The sequence below is a fragment of the Saccostrea cucullata genome, unplaced genomic scaffold, assembly GCF_032062105.1.
Source record: "Saccostrea cucullata isolate Sc308-1 unplaced genomic scaffold, CSIRO_AGI_Scuc_v1 ctg149, whole genome shotgun sequence".
NCBI classification, from domain to species: Eukaryota; Metazoa; Mollusca; class Bivalvia; order Ostreida; family Ostreidae; genus Saccostrea; species Saccostrea cuccullata.
Window position 1 is genome coordinate 312,501 of NW_026933711.1, and position 19,077 is coordinate 331,577.

General features: G+C 34.3%; 1 protein-coding gene across 1 annotated transcript in view; it reads left to right on the plus strand.

Moving 5' to 3' along the window:
- Positions 1-19,077, plus strand: part of LOC134239035 (uncharacterized) — a 107,771-nt gene that overhangs the window by 22,788 nt on the left and 65,906 nt on the right. Inside the window, exons 34-51 of the mRNA XM_062721178.1 lie at positions 1,528-1,676; positions 1,995-2,111; positions 2,347-2,465; positions 2,729-2,884; positions 3,269-3,356; positions 6,171-6,475; positions 7,380-7,561; positions 8,056-8,231; positions 8,789-9,011; positions 9,259-9,415; positions 9,706-9,802; positions 10,012-10,127; positions 10,349-10,434; positions 10,608-10,678; positions 11,018-11,148; positions 11,468-11,541; positions 11,846-12,033; positions 12,329-12,477. Of these exons, the coding sequence (XP_062577162.1) occupies positions 1,528-1,676; positions 1,995-2,111; positions 2,347-2,465; positions 2,729-2,884; positions 3,269-3,356; positions 6,171-6,475; positions 7,380-7,561; positions 8,056-8,231; positions 8,789-9,011; positions 9,259-9,415; positions 9,706-9,802; positions 10,012-10,127; positions 10,349-10,434; positions 10,608-10,678; positions 11,018-11,148; positions 11,468-11,541; positions 11,846-12,033; positions 12,329-12,477 (2,584 nt within the window). The remainder of the gene's footprint in view (positions 1-1,527; positions 1,677-1,994; positions 2,112-2,346; positions 2,466-2,728; positions 2,885-3,268; positions 3,357-6,170; positions 6,476-7,379; positions 7,562-8,055; positions 8,232-8,788; positions 9,012-9,258; positions 9,416-9,705; positions 9,803-10,011; positions 10,128-10,348; positions 10,435-10,607; positions 10,679-11,017; positions 11,149-11,467; positions 11,542-11,845; positions 12,034-12,328; positions 12,478-19,077) is intronic.

Consider the following 19,077-nt stretch of genomic DNA (forward strand, 5'->3'; position numbering starts at 1 on the left):
TGATTTAAGATCTGTTTTTCCATCTTGCAAAACAAATGATAATAGGTATCTCTCATTTGCACATTTATTATTTTCTTTTTTTACTTTGACAACCAATTAAAACCAGTTACAGAAGACGTTTGAGAAGACCCTGGAATAAATCTTTAGTTTGACACAGAATTGTAACCTAATTACTACGTAATCTATTAACACACAAACCATTAAGCTACTGCTCTAAATATACTTGTGTATACATTTGCAACAGTACGCCTGTCTAAGAATTATAAAAGGCGGGCCACTATTGATAATTTCGTGCCAAACACCACGAGTAAATATTCGCGACTTTTCTTTGGACTGATCTATTAAATAGGTGTGATAGCTTCAATGAAATTAAATAAATAAAACGTTCTTATCGCCTTTATTTTATTTCGACGTTAAGAAGGTATATTTAACACATTGTACACATTACATATCGTATCTAGCCCAGTTAAACTAAAGCAGTGAAACGGAAATTAAGTTTTAGGATTGACACATAATTACAACGTACTACTACGTGAAAGTCCAAGTAGTTTTCTACATTTCATGTATCCTTATGCAAGAATGGTTTAATCAAACGCTCAGCTGCCTCCATAAACCCCTACTCGCGAAATGGCGGAGTTGACAGAGGCAGACGCCATCTTGGACCCGCTTCAGATTTTCAAATATTAATATCTAGAGTTCAGATTAACCAATATTCAGACAACTTATATAGTAAGTATCAATAGAAGGGTCTCTATTAATATTCCAAAAATAAATAAAAAAATAATGAAAAACAAAAAAGTTAGAAAATACGATTTTTTCAATTCGCTTCTCCTAACAACGGGAAGTACTGACGACGAACGAAAAGTCGCGTCCTGGATGGTAAAAATCATGATCTATAATCCCTGAAAGTTTCATGTTGATATCTTTTACCATTTTTGAGTTTAATCGTGGACAAAATGTCATTTTAATTTCAGAAAATTGTCCATAACTTGGCACCGGAAGTGATTTTCCAAATTTTCTCTCGGATATAATAAATTCATTTAACAACACATCTGTCCTGAAAATTTCATGTAATTTCATCCAGTAGTCTTTGAGAAATCGCGTGCACAAAATTAGAAAGTCAAAAAAATAAGAATAATAATAAGAAACAATAGAATCACTATAAGGTCTTCCGTGAAGACGGAAGACCTTAACAAATCTTTAAAAATCTTCTTCTCAAGAACCACTGGGACAGGAAAGCTGAAATTTATGTGGAAGCATCTTTGGGTAGTGTAGATTCTAAAGTTTTAAAATAAAAAAGGGAAGGGGGTTGTTGGGCATGATAGGTATAGCAAGAGGGGGAATCTGGTAAAGATCTGCATCACCCAAGTTACTCAGGTGAGCGATGTGGCCCATGGGCCTCTTGTTTTTAAGTAGGAACATCTGGGTATTTTTCCAAGATTCCTTGAGCAAGAAGAATGCTATAGGAAAATCAAAACAATTTGTAGATTTAGAATTCTTTTCAAACTCTTGGTCTATTTTCAACAGACTTGGAAGTTTTGGACTCCAGACCATTCAGGAAACCAACCGCCTGCCGTCTACGGAGAGCATCCTACCAGCATCCCTCCCAGACACTCCGCGTGTAGAGCCAGATGTTCCTTCTGATCCTTTTGCTCCTGCTAATGGACCATTCTCTGGTAAAAAAAAGTCTTGACCCCATACCAAGGTCATTTTGGACAAGGTCACAGGATACAAAAGTATTAAATTATGGTTTTTCGTGTAGCTACCACTTTGAAATTTGGAAACTGTTGAAGTTTATAAAACCTCTACTAGAGGCAAAAGTTGCTGCAGCTTAATGTATAATCTGTTAGACATTGGAAGTTGTTAACATTTTTAGCAAGACAGGCAGAGTATGGAAGATGTTTAAAAGAATACCTTGTCTTAAGTTGCCTAACTGAGTGTATAAGTCCCATCAAGACAATTTAAATATCTGGTATATTTGTTTGATATTAAAGGAAATTTCATGAACTACCCAAGTAGCCCTGGCTACGAGGCTCCTCAGACCATGATGCAGAAACTTCAACAGGAGAGGCGTATCCGACTGGCAGAACACAAGCGTAGGATCATGCAAGGTTTGTTATTCTATCTCACTGTATGACTAACTCTGAGATACAATGAATAATGCTAGGTTGCTTACTCTATAAGATTGATACAATAAAGAATTTTGAAGGTCTGTCATTCTGTCTTGTTTGTTTTTGCAATATGGATCAAGAAACTTTTGAGAATGCAGGTTTCTTCAACTCTCAGCTCTGCTTTTTACTTTTGTGCAGGTCTTGGTTCTGTAACATGTTGATTCTCTTTAATTAGGTGAAGAATGGCCTGGTTTTGATGTACCCCCAGTTGGCAGCGAGAGCCTGTGGGATAATGAGTACAACCCCCTTGGTGCAAAATGGTCAGCTGGACTTGATGCCCCCGCAAATCTGCAGGTAAGTAGACAAGTACTCTAAAGGTATCATTTTTAAAAAGATGTAGCTTTTGTTATATCTGGATTTATTTTAGGTTACAAAATGATATGAACTTGATACTTTTGAGTATGTACGAAAAATTGCAGATAAAGAAAATTATCTTAATGTTGAAAAAGGAAAAAAAATTAGAAACATCAGAAAGGAAAGAATGACAATAAAGTTTGTGATAAGTGAAAATACATACATATATGACTTGATTACATTCAGTAATTTTGTTGTTTCAGGACAACCCCAGTCTGTGGAGTACCCTGACTAACAGTGCTAACAGCAGCTGGAACTCTCTGATGAGTTTATCTGGCTGGGGATCCCAACAACCCAGCACCACCAGCACTGAGACACCCACCACCGAATCTGCCACTGTCCCACCTAGGACTCAGCAGGTAGGCAAATAGGGTCTTCAGTGTTTTCCCTAAGAACCGGCTACCGGCCAAATTGACCACTTCAATTGACAAAATTGCCGCTTTGAAATAAAAAATTGTTGTAAGGTCCACAAAGATTTTGTTTATAAACCTCAGCCCCAAGCCTGTTACAACTGATCTCTAACCCTTTACTTTGAAATTAAGGGAAAACACTGGGTCTTATTTCATAGGGGGCACCTGTTCTTGTATGCGAAGTATTTTCCTAGTGAAAAATTCAGCATGGATCTTATACCTGTATATGGCAGGATTTTCAATAATTCTCCATTCCAAATCTGTCCCAACAAAAACTTTGATGCTAAACAACTGCATTTGTTTACTTGACTTGATTACTTTTGAATGTTACAGGATAACCAAGCCTTCAATCCATTCAACACAATGTCAGACATCTGGGGACCCAATGCCACCAGCAACAGTACTGGGTGGAATGTTCCCCGACCTGACAACCAATAAGCTGACTCAACATAGCAACCTTCTCACTTACACACTAAAGGTCTTCTCTTGTATTAACATTTTATTGTGAACAAGGACATGAATCCTTTACATTTTTATGGTATATTGAAAAAAATTGGGCTATTTTGTTAACTTCAGCAAAGAACTGTTTAAGTTATGTTAAGAAAATTAATATATGTATACCTAGATATTTGTAATTTCATTGCAAGTTGATTTCTTAAAATGTAAGTGTTCTAGGTAAACAAATTTGGGAAGGATACTGGATCTTGATATCTTTCATTGGTTTTGTAATCCTGTTTTTTTTTTTTATTATTCTTTTCACTGTAAGTGAAAAAATGAATATATAAGTTTGATATGCATGTATAAATACATGTACAGGTTTCCTTGTTTTAGATATGAAACCCAAATTTGTTAAAATAAATTTGAAAATTTGTACATTTTAATTGGAAAAGGATTTTCAAAGGATTGTTTTTCTTTTGTAGAAATTTTATGCAAATACAATTTTTCTCGTGCTATCCCTTTAAGGCCTTTTTATCCCCCTCCAAGTTTAGTGTTTTAAAAAATTAAATGGTTTGATATTAAAAGTGAGAAGGTTGCTCAGCAGTGGACTCCTGATTCGGATTTATGAAATATGGACCTGATAAATGGATTGTGATTTTTGAATTAACAGATTAACTTCTACCCGATTGTGACTTAATGTGATGCAGTATGGCATCACCGCTCAACGGATATGACTCTAAATACCGGACTTGACTTAAGTTCCCAGAATACACAACTGTGTTTCATGGGTATTATATATTACTGGACTTGACAAATTTTAAACAGGGTATAATCATGTTGATAATGTGGATTTATCCTTGTAGTCTCTGGTGTTATTTTTATATAGCATGTTAAAACGGAGTATTTACAGGATGAATGCCACTGGTCTGCTACTGCTTATAAATATAAGTATTCCAAGTACAAGCTAATTAATAAACTCTATCAGGATGTATAATCAACTGTACATCGCCTGGATGAAAACAGAAAATAGTTGACCCTTAGTTAATTTTATACAGAAAAATAAAAGCTAATTTTAAGTTTTCTCGAGACAGGTTCTCGTATTAAAAAACAACAAAGGGTAATATTTTTAGGTACCAATGTTTTTTTTTCTTTTTTATAAATTGTTGTTTTTGATTGGTAAATTTTTATTATCCTTGTTAACATAGAAAGAAGAGACTTTTTTACGTCAGTTATGTAAGTGTAATTTTTTTTCCACCAAAACCAGTAGATAGAAGGATTTTGTAAGAAAACAAAATCAAGTTGTTTTTAATTCTGAGATTTTACTGCTGTTTTTCTTCCTGTGTCAGTTTTTTATTATTATTAACAAAAAAGAAACTTTCAGTATATAGAGAGTAGTCATCTAATACTGGTATAAGTAATAACTGTTTTTGTACCGAACTCTGAGAGACTGTACAATGTAACACTCCGTCTTTCCTCATGGTATCCTCCGGTGTGAGGTCGCTGTGAGAAGCTCACTTGAGGAATGTGTGTCTGTTAACAATCATAAAAAGTAAAGCAATTTTTAAAAAGCATCAAGTCGCTTGTTGTGTTTTGAATTTATTGCATACAGTTTATCCGTAAAAACAGAAAAAGTAACAGGAAGATGATCATAATTATTTTGGTTATAAAGGAGACCATCAATTATGGTTGCTGCAGGTCTGAAAAATTATGAATGAAGAGGGCTCTTGTTCCATCAATGCAAACAATAGTTCGGGTGCTGAACAATTTCACTTGTATGATTGGAGATATCTAGTGACTGTATAAGAAATGCAACATATAAGTATCTACAGATCTGTAGCTCGCTGGTGTGAAAAAATTGGGTTTGATGAACAGAGAGCTAAAGAGCCACCAATTGAAAACAAAAGTGTATATGTATATATTGTGCACAAAAAAGTATGGTTTCTCAATGCTGCAAAAATTCAGAAAAGGGATACAGAACTTGTTTATGCTTCATTCTTTTTTTGTCTGATAACTACCGGTATATACATCATGAAATATTTTTTTAATTCATAGCATAGTAACACCTAATTCTTTTTAAAAAAAAGAAGACATTTCTCAAGTGTGTTGTCGTAGAAGTCTGCATCAGCATGACTTTATGTATAGGCATATTATGTACCATAGGTACCTAGTTTAAGGATGGTGTATTACCTGGTACTGTTAATCACTTATTATTCATGTATTTAGAAGAATTATTTTATCGCGTAATTAAAACATAATACATAAGATATACTCCGAAAATTTAATTCTCGCGTATAATAGCATTCCTAAAGATTATATAGTGCGATAACCACAATTCGTGAAAATTTTGAAGTGTATCGCTAATCAAGAGTCAACTTCTGACTATCTCGCGAAAAAATAAGGTGTCAACATTAAAAAAATTTAGTGATCTACAGTAAGTTGGGGTTTTTTCTAGGTGTCTGAATACACTGGATGACATAATAAAAAATCCTTAAAATTAGCATGTATTTAGAATGGTATATTATTTTATAAAGTAATATGACAAAACATAATACATAAGATATACCACCCTGAAACCAAGCGCTTTTGGTTTTATTACCTTTAAAATATATATGGTTTTATTATATTGCAGCGTTATTTAGCCTTATCTTTCCGGATAAAAATGTTTCTAGCGGTTCGCTTCTTCATTTAGTGTCAACGTACTATTTCCAGTTTTAATACCTGGAAAACGTGCACTTGACGCACTTGCTATTTCCATAATTTTCTGGCTTTCTATGAAGGGACGTTAAATCATTATTGTCATTTTATATAGAAGCCATGTGTGATCTTATTTTACCACCGTCGCCACAATGGTACTGTAGCAAAATTATCGATTATAACAAAAAAGGCATCCTGATATTCGGAACAAGACACGATATTTTCGTGTTGGATGCCTCCAGTGTTCCTCCGACATACGTAGCGCAGTGCTGCCTTCATAAAGAACGAATATCATCTGTAGCTTTGAATGAGAACAACATTTGTTGCAGTGCCTCTGAAGATGGGAAAGTGAAAGTGTGGAAAATAGACAACCCCAGGGATGCAATAGACGAACATAATATTCATAGTGTTAGTTGTTTTCATACACATGTAAACGAATTATCATTTGAATATGCTTTAAAAAATCAGAATATTCGATTTAATTTTTGAAGTTATAAATCATAGATAGGGATTTATTTGACTCAGTAACTCAATAATCCATAATGAGAGAGCAGTGTTTTACCTTAATTCAAAAGTAAACTTCTCAAAGTCACATTTTTAATGGGTAAGTCAAAAAAAGACAAAGGGTCCTTGATGTTTTACTTCCCATGACTTAAAAATCCCCCCCCCCCCCCCTTGTGTGAAAGGGAAATCTCTCTTGGGGGACCAGGAGAGTGCAACGTATCTCAGCTGAAATTTATCATATTTTTGGAACAATAATGATATCAATTTAATGTACCCGATAATGAAAATCATATAATTATAGAAATAGTCCAAAATTGTTTTATTTTATAGTCAGAATTTAAATGATGAAGACATTGAGGGCTGTCTGACAGTTCCATTTTCATCAAGCATCTGTCAGAGAAAAAATAAAGAAATGACCAGATTACAGACTATAACTTCCATGTTTTCCTTTCGCTGTAAGACATTGGAATGTAAAGAAAATAATCCTGTGACAGACTTGCGAAAGAATTTTTCCTGCTCATATATTCACTAGCTCCAACTGTTGCAACAATTATTCACAACATTTTTTGAGATATTGATACATATAATATGACTTCAGAGTGCCACTGCACACACACACTGACTCTCCAGTGAATACTTCTTCAAATCCAGTGAATATGTAGTGTTATGAACTGCTTGCGTTTGTGTACAATGCATGATTATACAAGGGATATTTATAGACTATATAATAAAAGTTTTTATGAAATCATTCATAATTGAAAAACTTGTAGTACTACATGTATATTAGAATTTAAGATTTGCATTTCAGAGTAAAATTGGCTGTATTTGCTGGTCGTCTGGTAATTCGTCTGTAGTGATCAGTGGAGATGACCGAGGTCAGATTGTGTGTTGGCAGTATGAGGAAAACAGAACAATATGTTACTGTCCAGAAGCTGCAGCCATTGTTTGTCTTGTGTGCTCAAATCTTAATGAAACACAAGTGGCCGTGGGGTGAGTTTTCTAAGTATTCAATTTCAAAATAGTATATTTATCTGAAGTGGTCAAAAATTTAGGCTAATTCTAATAAAAAGATTTGACATGCTCGTATATAAAGTGATATTCAGGTATTTCATGATGAGTTTTATGTTTAAACCATCCAATAAAATACCGTATAGTGTGTTATTTTAGTAGGGGGCTAATTTTGGCTTATTTTGGCATTTTGATGGTAGCCTGCTAAATTTTAATAGCTAAAATAGTTAGTACTCTTCTTAGTGTTCATCTGCAAAGATTTGAATCACTGTGTCTGCTAAAATAAATTACGCCAAAATTATTGGCATACCTTTGAGCAAGCAAAACGCCAAATTTTCCCTCCAAGAAAACCCACTATAGGGTAACGAATAAATAATTGCACTCCTAAGTGGTCACGACTCGCATCGTAAAACATAATTTTTAAGCGTTGAAACATAAAACAGAAAATTTACATTAAATCGATTACATCCTTACAGATATAGGACAGGAGTAGTTTTGATTGTTGACGTGAGGGAATGGAAGGAAGGCCACGTATTACAAAGACTACGAGGTCATGACGACGAGGTGCTGTGTTTAGCTTGGTGTCCAATTCCAGGAGAAAACTTCAAAGCTTACAAAGATTTGGACAATCCAGACGTTCCTCCTCTCAATGGTAATGGAGTTATTTAGAAAAAAAGTCTTTGAATTGATCATTAAAGATTATTTTAAGAGGTCCTATGGTTTGCTTATTAAAAGTTTTCTTAAGGGATTGGGTTGTCAGCCCTGTAACCCATTGAGCAGGCACACAGTTATTGGGAGATCCCAGGTTTGAGACAAGTCTAGGCAACATTTTTCTCTGCTTGTTATAAATAACCAAATCCCAGATGGTTTAGTTGAGTCTCTGTGAGCTTTTCAGGACAGAAAACGTCAAGAAAAAGGGGGGAGGGGTGTAATGGGAATTTGGCCTAGTAGCTAATTGTAGAACACCTGTACTGTAAGCAGAAGTTCCTATGTTAGAAAACCTGTCTGGCTGACATTATTACCTGCCTGTTATAAATGAGGCAGCCTATTTATGTAAATGAATTAAGAGAAAATGTAAGAGTATTTAATTCTACAATAAGATCATTTAATTCTACAATATAATAAAAAGGTATTGAACAGTTAATGTGTAATCAGTGTAACACTTTATCCTCAAACTTGGTCTAAGATGTGTACATTGATATACTTTAGGTGATACCAATAGCAACCCAGATTTTGGAAGCAGTGGTCATCTGTTAGTGTCCAGCAGTAGGGACAGAACGGTCAGGGTGTGGAGCTCGGCCAGAGGACGACAAATCTTGGTTTTCAAGCCCCCAAAGTCTGCTCCAGCAGGCAGGGAAGATAAAGCCAAAATGTGGATGACTCTGTTGTGGAATCCACACAATGCCAATCAGATTTATGCCAGCTCATACGGGTAACTGCAATGGATGTCAGGAGTAGAAACAAACTTCACTCCAGAAGTGTTTTACTTTTCATCATCTAAAGCATTGTATTTGAGTGCATGTAGGCTTAACTTGCATGTATCCAAAGTTTCTAAATCTGAAGAAGACCATTCAGGACATTTTTAGCTAACCTTTAAAATTACCGTCCTAGGGAATTGATAGGTCTTTGAATTGCAGATTTTCTGTAAAAATTCAGGACTTGATCCTTTTTTTTTTCAGTGGTGAGATTTTGAGATGGAGTCTGGAATCCAATAGTTCCCAAAAGCCTGAGTCCCTGAGCTCAGGGAAGGTCCTCTACCACACACGACCAGTGTTCTGTATGTGTACGGGTGGATCTAACAATTCTATGATGTGTACTGTCTCCATGGACAGACAGGTAAAACAGTTAAACACTGAAAGACACTGCGTGGTCATTGACAATAGTTTGTTGTATCTAGTGATTACAGTAAAACACACTTATAGCGAACACGGTTATAATGAACTGATGTTTACAGTGAAGTGATTTTCATTCCATGTGGCTTTAAAATATATTGCATATAATGGATATAATAACAATTTCTGTATATAATAACATCCATGGCATTTTATTATAATTTATAAGCATGTTTTGACAAAGGCAGTTTTTGTTTTCTCAAATCTCAAAGATAATTTCTATTTCTAACACAGATGATATTTTGGGATTTGTCTAAGTCTGTACCACTGTGTGCTCTACCCACACTGGGAGGCTTTGTGTATGTGGCCAAGACTTCCCCTGTAGATCCAGGTAAACATGTAATAAAATAGAAGAGAAAAATACAACAAACAAAATGACTAAATTTACATGATACATTTTTGGATTTCATTATGACCATTAACATGTTTAGTACCACATTCACTGTGTTAATACATTAGCACCCAATTTGTTCATTATGCAACCACATCTTTAAAAATTATGAATTTTTTATAAAAGATTTTTTTTACTTGTGATAACAGGAAGGCTTGCTATTGGTGTTGGTGACAGCATGATAAGACTGTGGAATATGAACAATGTAAACAACCCATTTGATGTTGCTCTTCTTTGGCAGGGCATAAGGTCAAAGGTCACAGCAGTAAGTCTCTTTTCTCTCTCTTTCTTTTCTTTTAAGCTCATTTGAGCCAAAGGCTAAAGAGAGCTTTTCTTATTTTCCTCTGATCTGTCATCATTGTTGAAAAATGCTTACATTTTCACCTTCTTCTCCTGAACCACTGGGTCAGTTTCATTTTCATACTGTAAAAGCAAATTAGTATTAAAAAATATCATGCAAGTAGTTGATTTGTTTTTCTGTTTAAGCTTTGCTGGCACCCAGAAAAAGAGGGACGTCTTGGATTTGGAACAGATGATGGTAGAGTGGGTGTATTTGATACCTTATCTAACAAGTAAGTGTGTGGAGTTACTCTTCCAGGGGTAAAAATTCCTAGGAATTACTATTCAATCCTGTTTCTGCTTCTTTATTTACCAGTATACAAATAGGAAATCAAATGGAGGTTATGGTAAAAATAGCTTTCACAAAAACACCCTAGAATTATTTTCTATTTTTACTCTATTGTAGACATCCTTATGTATCCTCCCATTACCATAGGAGAACAGTGTATGTCATGGCGTGGGGACCTCCTTGTTCAGGTAATGCACTGTTAAACATGTGCAGAGGCATGTTATCAAAATTAACCTTGATACAAATGATTGAAATCATTTAGGGTATTAGCCTAGCCCCTCTTGTATTTCAACAGCTTCAAAAGTTCTACTTGTATATGATGAGGTGTTTTGTATGTTGACATGAAGGTGGGGTGTTGCTAATGAAGTCATAAATGCATTTATAAAATTGTGCAGCAAGTCTAATGTTATTTACTTGGTAAATAGTTTGATTAAAATACATTATATTTTTTGTAGAAATTAAATTAAAGTAATGAATTTAATTTTCGTTAAACCACAGATTTGAACAAATTTATTTTTTTCCTTCAGAAGTGGAGAATGATCCGTCTTTTGTGCTGTACAGTGTGGGGGATGGCATCATCCTGTCACATGACCCAAAGAACTTTCAGAATGAGGCTCAGGATATTAATTCACTCATTTTCAAAACAAATGGACCAAAGGTTATTAATAGAATTGTTGTTTTGTTTTGTGCAGAAAAAAATTAATATCTCAAACTATAAGCAAAATGTTTTGAAAAAAATATATAATTTCTCCTTTTACACGATAATTGAATGAACATCAGCATTAGGTCCTAGCTGATATATTCAATCAAAAAAGACAATATACAATTGTGAAAGTAGACAGTTATATTTTTTTTCTTGAATAATGACTGAGAATACAATAATTGGAAAGGCAGATGAGTAACTGGTTATGGTTTTAAAAATTGATGGATTTGACCACCTTTCTTTATATAAATGAAATAAATGTTTATAATTTTAGCCAAGAGTACCAATTCGAAGTGAAATAAGCTGGAACCCAGATTTTTCTTTGGTGGCCATTGGTAATGATGATGGGTATGTGAGAGAGTTTTATTTTTTCTAACGTTTTAAACCTCAGCAGCTTTCCATTATACAAATTAAATCCTCTACCTGATTTGTAACCATGAAAGCAGAGTTAAAGTGATACTGTGTAATGAGAAATTTTGCTCTGTTTAATTTTTGCCTCTCTCACCCTGTGTAAAAGGGTGAAAATAATACTGTGTACAGTACTCAAAGGCTGAAGTGAAATTTGAATTGATATTAGAAGAAGGATCTGAATTTGCTTTTGTAACTGTATGTCCAAAAATTTAAACAACTTGCATTTTTTTTTTTTTTACAGCTCTGTTGAAATTTACAAGCCTCCTCTGTTGAATCTCCTGTGTGTTGTTCACATCCACCACAAACTGGTGAATTCCATCCAGTGGCACCCTATACACAATGTAGACACCGCCAGCAGTCAGCGGTTTTACATCACAACGGGTTCTAATGAAGCCGCCATCCAGGTGGTGGACTTATCCTCTGTACTTGGTAAGAGTTAATTTCAGTATTTGTATTGCATGGTCAGGAGGATATAAGTGCTTTCAAGATGAAATCTTATTGTAGCAATAAACAAACGTTTCCTTACATTGTATTTAGAAGGTTTAGCTGAAGTTTGTTTCCTTTTAGTATTAAAAAGTGGAATATTTTAATAGCATAAGATATTTTAATTAAATTAATTTATGTATTTTTTACAACCCTGTGTTGTTCTCATATACTGGGTAGACTTGGACAACATAATATATAGCATTGCCAGCAACATGTATATCCTGTATCTTGTTTGTAGGCAGAGTTCCTGAGAAGAGTGACAATGTAGTGTTGATATCGGAGGCTAAATATACCCTATTTGGACACAGTAACAGAATCATTGGTCTACAATGGAGTCCACATGATGACAACAAACTGGTGTCTGTCTCCTTTGATGGCTCAGCAAGGGTAAGTTCATCCTATAATTAGAGTACATGTATGTGTACTAATGTTTTGATGGAAACTTTAACGGGTCGGGTACACTACCTTATATGGAAGGCAATTTTCAACACATGACAATGTTTTTGTCACACCTATTCTCCAATCAACTGAATGAGTACCAAAGCATAACACTCTACTATGTGTTTACGCTTCAATAGCGACACATGGTTTTCGTCAGTTTACTCCAAAATATTTACTTTGTCACTGAAAAAAGCTTCTTTTTCACTTTATAACAGAAAAATTGAAAAATTATATTACAAAGACACTGCTCCAAGCTCACATTTCATATCTGAGTTGTTTTAGATGATTAATAGTTGCTTCAAATAACATACAAACGCTTTGACGTTTGCATGTACATAAGAAAACTTTATGATAATATTGAGGGGTTAAATAATAATTGTGCACCTTGTCTGCTGTCTAAAACTATGTACATGTATATCATGAGAAAAAAAAAACTCTCTATGCTTTATCGACATGATAGCACGTATGTCTCTTTGAACAATGGTTTAGGCCGATGTATAAAAAGTTGATAAAAGGCTTCATAAAGCAAATTTTGTAAATGTGAACATAGAAATGAAAGATTTTACATCATTTTAAATATTTCTTTCATAAATCTCAAAAAAGAATTGAAAATGAGTTTCCAACGGACAATTCAAGTTGCCATTTTTTTCCGGCACAACTGAGTACTTTTAGTAGCCCATAATATATTGAGATTCATTCATCAGTGGGAAAAGTAAATGGATAGCTAATTTACATGCAAATTTATGCTGACATCAAAAATCTAGTGGTCTTGACCTGTTTAAATGAAACTGGAAAAAGATATTTTGTTCAAATAAGGATGATACACAAAATCACTGCAATCCTTTCATGTTTTCAGTTAAGGTACCGGTGTCATATAATATATTGAACCCCGCGATATTTTGAACCCGGGTTCAAAATATCGCTGCGAAATATTGAACCCCCCTATAAAATATTGAACCCGGGGTTCAAAATATCGCTGCGAAATATTGAACCCCCCTATAAAATATTGAACCCGGGGTTTACAGGGAGGGGGTTCAAAATATTATGGCCATAAAATATTGAACCCCCGTGCCCTTTAAATTTAAGAGGGAGGGGGTTCAAAATATTATGGCCATAAAATATTGTGTCCCCCAGCCATTTTAATTTATGAGGGAGGGGGTTCAAAATATTATGGCCATAAAATATCGAGTCCCCAACCCATTTAAATTTACAGGGAGGGGGGTTCCAAATATTATGGCCATAAAATAATGAGTCCCCCATCCGTTAATTTTACAGGGATGGGGGCTCAAAATATTATGGCTATAAATTACTCAGTCACCCTATTGAACTGTTTTGAAAAGGGAGTCATGATATAACATGCCTGCAAATAATCTAAAATCTTTCTCCCACTTACACACTTCCACTACTTGAGAGTAGGGTATCTTTATTATAAAACTTTTTTTTCACATGCAATTCTTAAAGAATTGAGGGTAGGATAATATAATCATAATATTGAAGTGTACAATTGTTACAAAGGAAATAATTTTTTTTTTTTACTATTAAACCCACAATATTCTACATCAAATAACTATAATTATATACATGTATCATGATGTCTGATAGAAAATACATTTCTGTGTCTTCCATTGAATCTCATAAGGTATTTGTTCATTTTTTTTTTAATTGTATATAATGTAATTAACAATTTGATAAAGGAAATTTTAAGGAACAATGCTGTTGAATAAGAAAGGTATCTCTCCATTGAGGAGGTAACGGGGGTATAGCACCTGTGTATTGTGTGTACACAGGGAGGTGTCATAGGAGGTCAACAATCCCCACTGTCTTGTTGCTTCCCCTTTGTGGTTTCTATATTATGCAATACAGTGTTTTGAGAGTGCACTGATAGGGTAGACCAGATTGAGGGGTGGTTAACTTACATACAACATTCAGGTGTTTAAATAGAGTTAATTAAAGCAATAGTAATCATTACAACGTCATGCTCAAGAAGAGATGGAGGTCTCCGAGTATACAGAGCTGGTGAACTTCCTCGGCAGTCCATCTGACAGACGAGAATGAGGACGAGGAATTCTATTATCTTTGTTTTAGCAATTTATTGTATGTGGGTGAATTAAAAAAATATTGACTATTAAATTTTTTTTTTTTTTTTTTTTTTGAAATTTTCAACTACCCATAACATATTTTTCACTGATTCTATATCATCATATAGTGCATGTATTCCAGTTAAAATTTTTGTAGTGGCAATATGACCATTAAATAAAAAAGTTTCAGAGTTTTTAAATTATAATTAATGCAACTTTTTCTGAAAAAAAAGAAAATAACAAAAGCTATAAGTCCTTAAAGATTTTCTAAAACTTCCAATCTAAAGAAATGTAATTTTTATGCTCCGAAATTGTAATTGAACAGCAATAGAAATTATAAATTCTTAACTTTTATTAATTAGTTTCTTCTCTTGTATATATATTTTTAAAAAAAAAAGGTTTTTGATTGATGTTTTTTAATAACATTATTTTTTCCAATTCTGAGTTTTAAGATAAAACCATGAACTTTTATGACATACAATTTTTCTTATTTAAATAAAAATACTAAATTTTGAATCTATCTTATTTTAAATTATTGAAATTATTGTGTTGGGCATTCCTGACCACTGATGTGTATTAAAAATATTTATCATTGGTGTAAAAATTAATTATAAAATGCAATAATCTATTCTCAGCTTGGAAAGCAGTACTAGTAAGGTGTAGTTTAAATAATTTACATCAAATAGTTTCAATTTATATTTTAGTGAAAAAATAAGATCTTTGTTACATGTAATTGTTGCACTTCTGACTGCAGTAAAAAGGAAAGTTAAACCCAGAGAAGGGTTTAAATATTTGACATCATCGAGTTATTGAAAAAAAAGGTGCAATATTTTTAGCCTTAAACTTAAAAATTAAAATGCATGAAATTATTTAAATGGTTAATATCTTGCATTATTCCCTATTAATGTTTATGAGGTCATAACAAAAAACATTCTCCTATTAATTTTTTCTTTATGTTTTATTGCACTCCTGACCAAGACAATGGGAGTCTTTAAATTAGAATTGTGAGGTGAAATAACATCATCATTTGTTCTCTTGTTTCTATCAAGTTGAGGATGTTAAAAATGTGTTTGGTCTTTTTTTTTTAATTCACCCCTGTATGCATGCATGGAGCTACTTTGCATAATGAAGAATGTAATTAGATTTTATTTTATTCAAACTATTTCTATACATTACTCATAGTTATATGTTACTTCTCTTTGAATGTTTGTATACTTTTTAGCTCAACTGGTCAGAGACCATGCAGAAAAGAGCTTATGCGATAGAGCATATCTGTAAATAATTTTTTAAAAATGCTACTCCTATATTCAAGTTCTTACTGACACAAGAATTTTTCTCTTAATTTGTTAAAAATACAAACCAGCTGAGCTACAGTCTAGACAGAGACTGGTTGGAAGTAATATGTATATAATGATGATATATACTAGTATATCCATGCAATTTAAAATTATTTATTTTCCTGAAAGTATATGGACAAGGATGATGATTAGAAGGTATTCAATGTATAAAGAAATTTGAATCATTCTAAACTAGTTAAAATGCATTGCTAGATAATGATATGAAATGACTGATAACATACTTTGTGTTCTAAAGTCTTGTGTTCTAAAGTCTTAAGGTCACCAGTTACTCAGGGGACCTATTGATATCCTTTTTAATGACGACTTTGGTTGTGTGTCGTTTGTTAACATTTTAAGCTTCTTCTCTGAACCCACTTAACCAATTTCAACCAAATTTGGAATATACATCTATGGGTGAAGGGGAACAACAAAAATTAATCAATTTCATGGTAGCAGAGGCAAACAGAGATAAGTTTTGGTATACAAGGGTATTGTATTTTTACCAGCATTTTGAACATCAGGACCAATTAGTCAAGTGTCCTGGTCCTGGCCAGGGCTCGATCTATTAAATTGTATTCTGCTGGGCAAAATTATTCCCCTTTGCCACTCACCTTTGATAATTCATACGTGTAAATAATGTATTTGAAAAGTTGATAGAATAAGAGAATTTTGCAAGAATATCGGGTCATTCACCAGATTTTTCAGTCCTTGAGAAAGGAATTTCTTGTGCAATATTTGCCATTTTGGGATTATGTAGACTCTAATTCATAAAAGTTCATAGTCTTTTGGAACTTTTAAAAAGAAAGTCTATAAATTTATTTTCTAAAAATTATCATCTCGGTTTCAAGTCAAAATAAGTTCTGAATTCGTTTATAATTTACCAATAATAACCAATTAAATTATATCAATACATGGACGACCTACAGGTGTAGTGTCATCTATGTAAACACCCAATTAACACGTCCATGCCAGCCCCAGGCGTTAACAGTTATCCCTGGTAAGTCCAGGCTCAATTTTACGCTTGATCGGCGTGTACATACACGCGCAATCAAAACTTCGAGAGATAGAGAGTAAAATTCAATGAAATATGTGTTACGGGACCCAGGTTTTGGTTCGAGAGATGGAGAACTTTGAGAGATAGAAGTTCGAGAGATCAGGAGTAAATTTGCTTAGTTATATAGAGGAAAAAAACGGGACCGGAGGTTCACTTCGAGAGATCGAGAACTTCGAGAGATCGGAGTTCGAGCCATCGAGAGTCACCTGTATTTAAAATTCCACCACTCAAAAATGTAACAGAAATCCAATATGAAGCAATCATCATGATGTAAAATTATCATACTCAACATGAAACAAAGACACACACACACGTACAATAAAGTCATCAATATTTTATGATATTATCTTAAAGCACTTCTCTTCACTCTCCCTAAAACATAAAAAGGTCAGGGGACTCGATATTTTATTGCCATATTATTTTGAACACCCTCCTTCTTGAATTAAAAGGGTAGGGGGACTCAATATTTTATGGCCATAATATTTTGAACCCCACCCCTTCTTGAATTAAAGGGTAGGGGGACTAAATATTTTATGACAATAATATTTTGAACCCCCCTCCCTGTAAAATTTAATGGGCAGGGGGACTCAATATATTAGGCTATATTATTTTGAACCCCCCTCCCTCATAAATTAAAAGGACAGGGGGGTTCAAAATTTTATGGCCATAATATTTTGAACCCCCCTCCCTCTAAAATTAAAGAGTCCAGGACAGGGGGACTCAATATTTTATGGCCATAATATTTTGAGCCCCCTCTTTCATAAATTAAAAGGGCAGGGGGACTCGACATTTTATGGCCATAATATATTGAACCCCCTCCCTCTTAAATCAAAAGGACAGGGGGGCTCGATATTTCATGGCCATAATATTTTGAACCCCCCTCCCTCTTAAATCAAAAGGGCAGGGGGACTCAATTTTTTATGGCCATAATATTTTGAACCCCCTCCCTCATAAATCAAAAGGGCAGGGGATTCGATATTTTATGGCCATAATATTTTGAACCCCCCTCCCTCTTAAATCAAAAGGGCAGGGGGGTTCAATATTTTTTGGCCATAATATTTTGAACCCCCCTCCGTCTTAAATCAGAAGGACAGGGGGGTTCAATATTTTATGGCCATAATATTTTGAACCCCCCTCCCTCTTAAATCAAAAGGGCAGGGGGACTCGATATTTTATGGCCATAATATTTTGAACCCCCCTCCCTCTAAGATTAAAAAGGACGGGGGTTCAGTATTTTATGGCCATAATATTTTGAACCCCCCTCCCTCTTAAATCAAAAGGGCAGAGGGACTCGATATTTTATGGCCATAATATTTTGAACCCCCCTCCCTCTTAAATCAAAAGGGCAGGGGGACTCGATATTTTATGGCCATAATATTTTGAACCCCCTCCCTCATCAATTAAAAGGGCAGGGGGACTCAATTTTTTATGGCCATAATATTTTGAACCCCCTCCCTCATAAATTAAATGGACAGGGGGACTCGATATTTTATGGCCATAATACTTTGAACCCCCCTCGCTGTAAATTTAAATGGGTAGGGGAATCGAATCCCCCTCCCTTTTAAATCAAAAAGGCAGGGGGGTTCAATATTTTATGGCCATAATATTTTGAACCCCCCACCCTCTAAATCTAAAAAGGACAGGGGGGTTCAATATTTTATGGCCATAATATTTTGAACCCCCCTCCCTGTTAAATCAAAAGGGCAGGGGGGTTCAATATTTTATGGCCATAATATTTTGAATTCCCTCCCTCTAAAATTAAAACGGACAGGGGGACTCAATATTTTATGGCCATAATATTTTGAACCCCCTTCCCTGTAAATTTAAATTGGTAGGGGACTCGATATTTTATGGCCATAATATTTTGAACCCCCCTCCCTGTAAAATTAAATAAGCAGGGGGACTCAATATTTTATGGCCATAATATTTTGAACCCCCCTCCCTGTAAAATTAAAAGGGTAGGGGGACTCAATATTTTATGGCCATAATATTTTGACCCCCCCTCCCTGTAAAATTAAATGGGCAGGGGGACTCAGTATATTATGGCCATAATATTTTGAACCCCCTACCTCTTAAA